This window comes from Lemur catta, chromosome 5, assembly GCF_020740605.2.
Source record: "Lemur catta isolate mLemCat1 chromosome 5, mLemCat1.pri, whole genome shotgun sequence".
Classification (NCBI taxonomy): domain Eukaryota; kingdom Metazoa; phylum Chordata; class Mammalia; order Primates; family Lemuridae; genus Lemur; species Lemur catta.
The window spans coordinates 93233709-93245990 of NC_059132.1; the positions used below are offsets into that span (position 1 = coordinate 93233709).

The 12282-nt window shown below is 37.5% G+C and overlaps 1 protein-coding gene across 4 annotated transcripts in view; it reads right to left on the reverse strand.

The window, feature by feature from the left end:
* Nucleotides 1-7381: 7381 nt before the first annotated feature.
* Nucleotides 7382-12282, reverse strand: part of JADE1 (jade family PHD finger 1) — a 57844-nt gene continuing 52943 nt past the window's right edge. For all 4 annotated transcript variants that reach the window (XM_045552290.1, XM_045552293.1, XM_045552291.1 and 1 more), the window contains one exon: nucleotides 7382-11245. In XM_045552290.1, the coding sequence (XP_045408246.1) occupies nucleotides 10338-11245 (908 nt within the window). In that variant the 3' untranslated portion in view covers nucleotides 7382-10337. The remainder of the gene's footprint in view (nucleotides 11246-12282) is intronic.

Sequence of the window (12282 nt, forward strand, 5' to 3'; positions counted from 1 at the left end):
CAAGGTATCTGCATATACTTTTCCATTTATACATTCTTCAGATCTCTGCTGAAACATCACTTTCTCAGAGGAGGCTTCCCTGAGAGTTAGGTTAGGTCCCCTTGTTATAGTGCTCTTAGTAGTATGCTATATTTTTCCTTCATAGCACTTACCAAAATTTGTAATTAACTGTTTGAAATTTTTTCTTAATGTTTTCTCCTCCCCAACAGACTGCAAGCTCCCTGAGAACAGGATCACGTCTACTCTCATTCATCATTGTGTCCTTAACTAAGACCCAATATAGTTCCCGGCATGTAGAAGGTATTCAATAACTGTTCATTCAAAAACTGAGTGTTTAAGGACAGGACCTTAGGGAATGTCTTTATTTGTTGAATGAGCTCAGACTAGGAGCAATGAGAAGGCTGTAGCAAAGAGAATCCAGCATGATAAAACATCCAAGGAAGAGGCAAATGGTGGTTAGTGTCAAATGCAATGATAAGACTGAATAGTACAAACATGGCAGTTAAATGGTGATCAGATAGGAGGCACTTATGTCCATTTCTTAAAGAATGTTTCATTTGGTTCTTTAAATTCCTTCCCATCTCATTCGCAGAATGATTTCCATATGGTAAGAATTAAGTTCACTTGCATGTTTAAAGAATATAAAAATTATTTTTTAAAAATTTTGGAGACAATGTTAGAATTCTGACAAAAATATGAAACCGTAGAAGAAAGCACTTCAGAAACTAACATCCTAGACAAGTGGAATGTAAGTATTATTATCTTTTTTCAAAAAGAAAATCTAACCTTCCAGACTCATTTCTTCAAGGTAAAATCTCTGAACATAGACACTCTCTTCAAACTTTGGCCACAGGCAACTACTCTTTACATCCTCATACTAATAACCCCTCTTTCCAGTTGGATCTCCTTCTTCACTACGTAGATATCCTCCAAGAGAATAGGCTACCAGTATGCAGATAATATGCCTTTCTGCCCTCTGTTGAATTTGGACAGAATTAAGCTATGTTTAGCAACAGAACTAAACTTCATGGTTATTTTTCTTTAAGAAAAGTTGGTTAGTTAATAATTTCTAATGTGAAAATGTAGTGGAGTTTTTAACATTTCTCATATTGGTAAGTCTTGTCTTCATTTACAGACAATATCATTTATTCTGTGAACCGTGTTTTAGGAGACCAGAGAAATGAGTAGGAAAGAGAGGAAGGAAATTATGTAAATCTGAAGTTAAGGACAACACAGCTAGTTCATTTTATTTATTCATGTTTCTTTATTGTGTCTCCCTGAGGAAGAAAGGAGATATGATTACCTCCCCTTCCCTTTGTATAAAGATATGCAAATTGGGGCAGGCAACAATTCAGTCATTTGTTTAGTCAACAAATATTGAATATTTCATAGCTACATGGTCTTGCCAAATCTACTCTCAGACAAATCAACAAAGAGTGAAAAAAAAACACTCTAAACGTTTTACTATAAATTCTGTTCCTTAACCATAATGTTTTATCATTTTTTCCAAAATAAATCTGTAATGAGCTTTTTTGTAAAAATTTATATAAAAAATCATTTATCTAGTTTACCTAAAAATGTATAGAGATATATATGTAGATATGTACATATAGACAGATACTGCAATACCCTGAGATTACACATAAAATCTGTCTCTTGCCATCCTTTAAAACATAAAAATTTATACCTTTTGTGACAATATTAATGCTCTTAGTATTTATATAGGGTAGAAAAATAAATACATATGTGCTTAGATGACAAAAGTCATAGGATAGAAAGCCATCTTCAAAGTAATTTTGACAGCACTAGCACCCTCTAGCCCAAGAGTTCACCACAAAACATTCACGTGTTCCTCATTCCCATAGGCACTCCCGATGTGTCCACTGTAACCCCATTTTTGTCTCTTTCACTGACAACGTATGTTGGAATCTAAGCAAATGAGAATAGCATAAGAGATAACTTTGTTTTGCTTTTGAGACAGGGTCTCACTCTGTCACACCAGGCTGGAGTACAGGAGTGCAGCAGTGCATTCATAGCTCACTGCAGCCTCAAATTCCCATCCTCAAGCGATCCTCCTCCCTCAGCCTCCCAAAGCACTGGGATTACAGGTGTGAGCCACTGCACCTGGCACATAAGAGATAACTTTGAATCTGATCTAGTTTATTTCTTTTTAAATACACATTCTTAAAGTACAGCACTTGTTTCTAGTAAGGAATTACTTTTGATATTGTGCACAGCTATTGAAATTCACTGAGGGCAGCTCACTTTCCCTTGAGATGGCCCAATCCTCTTTCTAACAGCTTTGACCATTAGAAAGCTCTTCATTACATTGTACTGAAATGTGCCTTCCTGCCTTAGTTCTACCTTGTGCAACAGAGTAAGTCTAAACCATCTTCCACATGGCACCTCTTCAGCCTTTTGATTAAACATCTACATTTTCTCAGAGGACTTGGCTTTGAATCTTTGTGCCAAGCAGGCACTGGTATCTGCATGCACTCCAATTTGCATATATCCTTCTTCACTAATTCAGTCAATAAATATTGATAGAACACCTATGTTACTCTAGGTATGCTTAGGATAGATCAGCCTTATTCCCAAAACAAAATATTATATTCAAAACTCTTATTTCCTTTGTTCTAGATCATGACTGAGAGGGGCCAAGACAGGGTAAGTGATACTTGCCTAACTATGAGATTGACAACTTATTAGATCTGGTGGATAAATATGGCTTTAAACTATGAACCCATTCCCTATCCCCCAACCCAAGAAGATTCTGACATATGCTCTTAGGAAAGCCTGCTTTGAGTGTCACCATAGTTAGTGATTCATGTAAATGTATTATACATATGTAATATTTCTCAGTGTTTAGGATGAGAAAAAAATGAGAATTACTGTTCTATTCTGGAGTCTACATTTCCATTAATGCCGCTTAAAATCATGTTAGCTTTTTATTAGGGGGAAGTTAAATCATCCTGTTGGACAGATATTGATCATATTTTTGACTAAAATCCTAAGTCTTTTTCAAAGGCTTTGTTGCTAAGCTAAATCTTTGCCCCAGAAGTGGGACTGGTCATTTATCCCTATTAAATCTCATTACATTATTATAATGACCTGCTGAGGTTATTTTAACTCCTAATTCTGTCATCTAGTTTGTTAGTTCTAAGGATAGAGGCCTTGCCTGTTGCATTTTGTTTTACTGTTATATTTCTTGTACCCCAGACAATTTTTGATTCACAATGAATGCCATCTACAGATTTGATAAACTTGCCACACATATTTTCATGCATGACAGATCTGAATACAGTCTCTTAGAGCATATAAACCACCAACTCTCTTAATGGGAGATCAAGAATCAGCAGGGCATGGTGGCTCACACCTGTAATCCTAGCACTCTGGGAGGCCGAGGCCAGAGGATTGCTTGAGGTCAGGAGTTAGACACTAGTCTCTACTAAAAAAATAGAAAAATTAGCCGGGCATGGTGACATGCACCTGTAATTCCAGCTACTTGGGAGGCTGAGACAGGAGAATCACCTGAGCCCAGGAGTTTGAGGTTGCTGTGAACTAGGCTGACGCCATGAAACTCTAGCCCAGGTGACAGAGCAAGACTCCATCTCAAACAAAAAAAATAATAATAATCATCAGATATGGTCATCCAACTTGTTTTTCACCTGTCCCATATTGCTGCTTATACACTATCATAAGAACGTCAAGACCCAGCCATCTGCCTAGCAAAAGTTCACAGATGCCATGCTAATCATATTTCCCAGCTCTAATCTAGCAATCCTGTCCAAAAAGAAAATTAAGTCTTCTTAGTAAATCCATGTAACATCCTAGTAATGACTGCATGTTTCTTTTATGTTTATTAAAGCCCTTCAATTCCTTTGATAAGGCATCATGGAAATTTTCATTCAATATTTTCATTCTATGGCAGCACAGTCCTTTTTTCAAAGAATAAAAAAACCATCAAAGCATAATATAATGTATTAAAAAAACCTGTTAACATTTAGATCTGTGAAGATTAAAAATGAGACTAGCATCTCCTTTCATATAAACTACTCTAGGGGATAAAAGAAAATGAGGGAAGTTATAATCACATTTCTACAAATAACCAAAAGAATCCATTGGAGAATCTTTTCTCTGGGTCTGTGATAAATGTGCTGATCTATATTAATAATGTCTATTTATTGAACATCTATCATGTGCTTGGCATTGTACTAGCATTTTGCATTTATTACATAATCCAACAACCCTTCTAAAGATATGACGTATAGTAAAAGAAATCATTTGCCTGCGGTCACATAGCTGGCAAGTACTGCTGGGTTTCAAACTAGGAATTCCTTCTATTAAGCAAAATTGCATCTTTAGAGTTTGCAAAATGCGTAATTTTGACATGTCTCCCATTTGCTGGCAATGATTCAGCAGTAGTCTTTATAGGTTCTCCCAGTGCCCTGGCATGTAATTCATCTGGGTCAGGAGGCTCGAGCTCACCATAAAAAGCTAGGTGCTCTTGCACAAGTTCTTCCCACATCCTAGACTTCAGGTGAGTCTTCCCAGTGTCCATGCTGCCTTTTTAAGTTCAAAGATCAAAATTCTTGATGGATGCAGAATTCTGTTATACTTCCACTTTTTCATTTGTCAATCTTAAAGCAAATCTGAGCTATGAGCACTTTTGGTTCTGTTTTGTTTTTTCCTTCTTTTTCCCTTTTTGACTCTGACAATAACCCAAAAAGCCCTTCTGGTTGTCAAATTATGTGTATATACATAGAAAGCATCCTAGAAAAAGCATCTTCATATCTAGTAGGATTTGGTAATTTTTCCAAACCTAGAAAAAAATTGGCTATAACCTAAATATATGTCAATTAACTGTAGTGGAAAATATGGATCTAAGCAAAGGAAGTTACAATAATTAGTTGACTATCTCCTTTGAAGGTTTCCAGATTTCTTTAATGAATGATGACAGTTTCACCAATTTTAATCTTCAAAACCCATAAATATATGTTCAATTTTGTTCATTAATTGTAAAGTGGCTAATGTATGATTTCTTTTGTCAAAATAAGCGTGGTATTTTAAAGCATGGTGTTTGAAAGGTATTTATTTAAACCAAGATTATTGGCTTTATTTTATAGGAATTCATTGAAGTAAAGTTCACATGTATAGTCTTTGGCATAGTCAAAAACACATGTATTACCTTACATGAACTATTTTTATATTCTGAGAGGCAGGAAAGCCTAGAGGGCTCAGCCCCCGATGGGCTGGATTGACTCTCAGCTCTGCCACCTATTACTGACCTTGAGCAAATTACTTAATTTCCGTACCTCAGCTTCCTCATCTGCAAATCACAGATAATAGTGCCTACTTCATGTTACAAGGATTAAACTAATTAATATGAAATACAGACCAGTGCCTGCCACTTGATAAGCCCTTTGTAATTATCAGCAAAAGTCAGGAGGTTCCCTTAAAGGCTATGCATAACGGCAACATCAGTTTTTATTTCAGAAGATATCACTATGGAGATAGCGTTGGCAAGGTCGCAGCTAATTGAGGTAAGGAGGAATTAATGTCAGCAAGACTTGAGTCAAGGAAACCAGGTTCAGAGGCAGCTGCAGTAATCCAGGCAAGAAATGAAGAGGCCTGAATTATATGGCAAGTGGTAGTGGGATCAGGAGAAGTGAAAAATACTGGGGCAATATTAGGTATAATACACAGACCCAGACCTTGATCACTATTTTGCTGTGAGAGTTGAAAGAATTCACAAAGGACTCCCAGTTTTCAGGCTGGGATGGCATTCTCTAAAACAGAACATAGAAAAAGAATGAGTTTCAAAATCTCAAGTACTTGTATACATCCAAGAGGAAATGTCCAATAAGCAGGCTATTAGAAACCAGGAGAAGATGCATTCAGAGATATCAAACTGAGTGGCATAGAGAGCAGTTCAAGTCAAGGAAGTAGGTAACATTAGATTTGCTTTTATCCTTTTTCAACGACCAGGCAGTCAGAGCTCTCTTTTACCTCAGACTAGAAAACATCATCTAATGCAGTTCTGAGCATTAAAGGGAAATCATATTGAAGATTTCAACCTTGAAGTTAATTGCAAAGTTTGTTGCAGATGGCTAATGTTTCAAAGGTAGAAATCGTTTTCGAAATGATTTGAATGAAAACATGAACTTAAGTCCCTAGTGCCACATTTCCCATCACAGATTGCAGAATTGCCAATGATAGGTCTTTCCTTTGGCTCCTGGGGACTTAATTTCCCTAGGGAACTATTGAGGCTCTTCCACTTGAAGACCTTGTAGGAAGAATCACAGTTATCAGAGCAAGCAATATGGAAGTAAATAGTCACTAAGGAGAAACAAGGAGAAATAAACAAGCTTTTAGCAAAAAGTATGAACAATTCATGTTAAAAAAAAAAATGGTCAAATTTTTACAAAAATTGTAAATTAGACCAAGACCCTGTTGTGGCTCCTAATCATTATGAGAATGTATAATCCACACCATTTTTACTGTTCCCAGCATAAAGAGGAAAGAAAGGTACATTTCAGTATATGCTAATTTCTGCATATAGTGTTTATATAAAAGACTGTTTCAGGCCAGAACTCAAAACTAGAAATTAGAATGAGGGTATAGGCCCAGTTCTGCCAATACCTAATGCTGTGATCTTAGACAAGTCTCTTTGTAGAAAGCAGATAATCTCTCTTCTTTGCCCTAGTATTCCAGAGTTCTGTGATCAAAAGAAAGCATTCAATGAAACTGCTCTTTGAGAAATTATTTTTTAAAGTGCCTTATAAATACAACCTTCTCATCATTCAGGAATAACATTTTTTTTTTTTTTGCCTCAGAAGGCTCATCAGTTAATGTTGCAAATATCAGCGTTGTTCCTAGTAACAAAATAGCTTACCATTTACTCAATGCCTAATACATGCTCTGTATGAGATGCTCCTATAAATTTGCTTTAAATACACAACAACCCCAGCAAGATACTAAGATGTGACCGTCTTTTTAAAGATGGGAAAACCGCGGCTCATAAAAGTAAAGTGACTTGGCCATGGTTTAGTGGCTGGTAAACTACAGTTCAGCCTTTAAACACAGGTCTCTCTGACGCTAACGTCTACATTGCTTCAACAGTTAGATGTTTTCAGATCCAAAGTTGTATTCTGCAAAGAACTCCAAGTGGGGAAACTAAAATCAAACCATTATCACTTTTCAGTCTCCCTATGAGAGCTGAGCCAGAAAGCAGCGCCGGGAATCTGTGCTCCTCCCAATCTTGTCATATTCTCTATAGTTCTCATTCCTGATCTAAACTGTGAGACTGTAAGATTCAGGACTAAGTCATACACACCTTTAAATAACTAGCAAAAGCAGATTTCAAAAGACACTTAAAATGTACTGCAAAATGTACAGCATTTATTCACATACAGACAAAAAGGCACAATTCTACTAAATAGTTAACCAAAAAATACAGCTGTCCTCAACTAGTTTTATAAATACTTTCAAAAAGGGGGTAGAAATAAATACAGGATTGGGCCATGTAATATAAAATAGTCATCTCTACATATACTTTAATTTCTGATTTTTAACTCTTCATGCACCTTTTTTTTTCAATTTTAGCTGAATGGACACCAAGCTAGGCACATAGTGAAAAATCCTCTGTACAAGGTTACAAATGTAATGACAAGTTTGTCCATTTCAAAATAATTAAGATTTGTACACAACACATAAAACCCTTCATTTAGATTTTGTGTTTATAACCTAACAAATGACATTCCAGGCAACTTTACAAAAGTTTAACTAGCCTACATTTTGACATAATACATTGATCATAATCAAAGATATTTCTTGGTCAGAATGCACAAGGAAAAGATAAAGCTTAAAAAAAAAAAAAAAGCAAATGGTTCCATACTAATAGAACACAAGTGGGTAGATTGAGTTGGGTGCTTCTTATGGCCACCTCATACAGAGTTCCCAGCATGACATGAAACTAACTTACAAAGCTATCATTATACTGTCAGAGAAACCGTGCTCTATACCATTTGCATTTTGAAGCAGGAATAAAAAGTGTGGGCTTTTTTTTTGTATGTTTTGTTTTTGTGTAGGTTTTGTATTTTTTTTGTTTTTGTTTTGTTTTGTTTTTTGGTTCAGCATAACTTGGAACATTTGAAAGCTTTTCAACCTAAATGTGGGGAAAAAACAGGTAAGGCATTATTTTTGCACAAAACTAGCATTCCTAATAGTGCAAATGAATCTGATACCTCTTAAAATGGTGAGAGGTCATACACTTACTAGATTAATTTAGATTTTCTTTCTATGGCTTGACAAATTACTCCTCTATAAATTCTACTCTCACCCAGAGCTGCTGCTGTAGTCAAAAGATAACTGTAGAGTCCAACCTTCTCCTGTATCCAGCAAAAGGTTTTTGCTCATATGCAAAAAAAAAAAAAAAAAAATCTAATTTTTAAATTATGCTACAAGTGAATGTACAACTTGGATTCTTAAGAACCTTCTATTATCTGTAGCAACAAGCTGATCTGGACAGCAGTCTTTCAAAATGAGCCCCATAGCTCAAAAATAGTCAATCTAAAAACCTGGGTCATTCTTTCCCCTCCCCTGAATTAGCTACTAAAATGTATTCGAAAAGTTAAGACTTGGTTTGAAAATGTCATACATACAATGGGGATGCATCAGATCTACTATTTGATCATCTGATAAAACTTGCATAGCAAGATGGAATTCAATAAGCCTTTTTTTGTTGTTGACAATCATCTGGAAGACTTGAAAGTTAACTACAGAACTCAAAGCATTATTCGTTTATTAAGGATCATAATGTCCCTGCCACATGGAAACAGATGTGTAAATGAATCAAGAATCTGAATACTGATATTAACAAACTAAGGAATAATTTAGGGGAAGTTGGGCTTGTTCCAAATGCCCATAATTCTAAATCTCATTGCTATTTAAACTTTCCTTCTCTTAAGTTTGATTCACAACCACATTGAATTCCAAAGAAAATTAACAAGACCTTAACACTATCCACTGTCTTAATACATACGCACTACAGTGAGTGCAAAAACAGAACATTGTACTCAAATTTAATGCTAAATTTATTATTGCTGATAACTTACTAGTTATTGCCATTTGCAATTAGACAGTCCAAGTTACAAATTAGAGTTTAGAACTCCGACTCCAGAAAACCTATTCAAGGGTACACTTCAATCTTTTTCCTGTATAACCTTGGTCAATAGTAAGAGCTTATCGCAATTTATTGCCTCTCTATTGTTTTTAAAATATAACCTATTTTGCTTTTTTTTCCCTTTTTTTCTTTTTCCTTTTTTTTTTTTTCTTTTTTCCTTTTTCTTAAGGAATCCGCTCATGTTGGAAGCCTGGATTCCCCGACATATGCACTAGTGGTTGGCTCTGGGAAGTATGAGTCACCAGAGTCTGGAAGTTCATCGCTTGAACTTGAATAGCCATTGTACCGTTGGAAGCCAGATGGCCAGGTATTGGCAATGGCCAGGGAAATCCCAAGCTGGCCCAAGAGCCAGTGGTTAGGGAGGAGGAAGGTTTAGAGGACTAGTGAAATTTGTACCTCAACTGCCCTTTCTTGGATAGAACTTTCCTAAAGACTTCACTCTTCCCCAGTCCTATGTCCACAACCCACTCGCAGGCTTCAGGCAGCAGGACCTTGCTACATCGACCCTACATCTCCACACTGCAGCAGCGCTACCCTGTCCCCTCAGCTCTTCCAGTAGTGACCTTTTCTAAAATGCTCTCTTCACCTACTGCTGTATCTACACATGAATTCCCTAGTGTTACTGAAGCTTCAGAGCTGCTGCCTGTATTCGATGATGCAAAAACAGCCTTGTGGGCCAAAATAGACGTATGATTTCAAGATCTACCATAGACCTAGAAAATAAGTTTTATGGGCTATAAATTGTATGTGAGGGTTTCTCAAGAACCATATCTGATTCCGTATATTCAGGTAACCATGAGTTTGTGCTTTGGGAAGAATACAGAAGGCAATAAAAACTCATGAGGCTTATTTAAGCCTTGCCCTCTTTAAAACTTATGTAATTCATTCTTATTTTAGTGTTTAGTTCAGATTCTAGTCTTAGCAGTGTCTTACGGTTACAGTCTACTCTTTTGTTTCCTCAACAAGTTGCAAATAACACAAACTTTTCACAACAATGATTTATAAATGACTCTGGAAAAAAAATTCAATCTGAATTGCCAGTAAATGTGTTTGTGTAGCTCAGGAGTAATGGGGTTCTTCTTGTCCCCACGTCAGAGCTCTCCTCTAGCACTCCCAGTGACGAGCCCACGGGGCTTCCCACGCCACCTCTGTGTCAAGAGGCCAAGATGCTTCTCCTGATGATGTCTGTCCTCCTGCTGATAGTGCTGCTGGCATGTATACACTTTTTTTCTGATGCTTCACTCTCTGAGTCACTCATTTCCACGTCAGGGACATACCCGTCATTCTCATTGTCGGATTTTAATTTGCTTTTCGCCCTTTCCTTGGCTGGAACTCGGCCTAGGCCCAGATACGGGTAGTCTGGGTGCTGGTGGCAGGGCCCCTCATGGGCCTCTCCCTGCTGCTGCCGTTCCCCCTTCTTTGGAATCCGGAATCCTCCCCAGTTTTTCACCGGGCTGGCGGGTGTTGTAGGCACTTTGACTGCAGTCTGATTACAGTTTACTTTGATTAGGGAGCCATTGCACTTGGGCACTAACTCCTTCCTTGTGCCAGGTGCTGACTGCCCCACTCCAGGGGAGGTGGCAGCTCTTGTGTTGTCCAGATGCCTCTGGGACACGTCTGTAGACCTGAGAGGCTTGTGACTCTGTTTAAAAGGTTTGTCCTTTAAGTCTCCTTTAATGAGATCACAATGGAAACGATTGTCTCTTCTTTTCCCATGGTCTGGCATCACCACACCGTTTTTCTGTTGTGCTGACATGAGACGTGCTTCTGCGAAAGTCTTTTCCAAACTCAGAAAGCTCTCTGGGACCACCATCCCCTCCCTCCTACCACACAGGTCTGGCTGCTTCAGCAGGGCTTTGCCTTCACTTCCACAGCTATTCTGCAGTGGATCTCGCTTGTGGGGCTTTTTCAGTGAATGGACCAAGGAAGTACCCATTTGTTTCCTGAAGAACGCAGAATGCCACTTCAAGTCCTCTATCTTGGGAGCATCAGGGCCCACAGGACTGTTAAACAAAACCATGTTTTCCAGTGAGGAGGAGGAGCAGGAAGAAGAAGGCACACCTAGAAACAGAAAACCACAAATAAGAAAAATTAGAGCAGAAGCAAATTGAAAAGAATAAAATTCTAGACCCTTAGTGTGGCCCAATTTATACAAAACTTTCCACCCAACAGTACAACAGACAAACACCTAATTTGAGAAAATTTGGTTTTTATAGTAAAGATATGACCTGCCTTGACAATCTACATTCAATCTGCATGCTCAATATGCTATGTTTATTAAAACAGCTAAAAGTCCACATAATTTTTCATAAAACAGTATCTTTTCGAGGAATACATTTCCCTTCAAACAAAATAACTGATCTGATTTTCAAAGGGGAATGTACGCAGAATCTGTCAGGCGGCTGACGGCTGCCTCTTCTCCCTCTCCCTGGTCATACAGCAGCAGCTGCACCATCTACCACCACTGTCCCGTCACCTGCCACTCATGGGACATGGAGCCCCCAAAGGGCAGGGACTGGGGCTTCTAAGTTTCTTTTTCCAAAGTGTCTACAACCTCACAAGACTATTATAAGGAAAAATACATGTAAATATGTGAAATGAATAAAGGAAAATGTTTAAAAGCATTCTTGACACGTAGTATTCAAGAAAAAAGTTCACTATTAAGTGTAAAATCTATTTGTGGGATTCAACTGAATTGTCATCCAATTTGAAGATAAGTTAAATTGGGGTTTTTCAAACTTTTTATGCAAATTAAGACTAAATTTCACAGAATAGTAAAAGTTCACATTTCATGAAATAATATTAACCCTCATCACTGACATTTTTTATTATATATTGTTTTTAAAGCTGGTCATGACCCACTGAATTCATCTCACAACCCACTAATGAACTGTAACCCCCAGTGTGGAAAACACTGGGTGAATTCATAACACATTAGAGTTCATCAGAAGGACCAACCATATTTCTGCAAGAGCCTCAAAAGCATCTACAAAGAGCAGTTCCCATGTTTTCTATCTCCCATAAGGTATGACCCACTAGGAAAATAAGGCTCAGTCCCCACAGTATGAGAGAGCAGCCCATCTGAAAACTTAATGTTT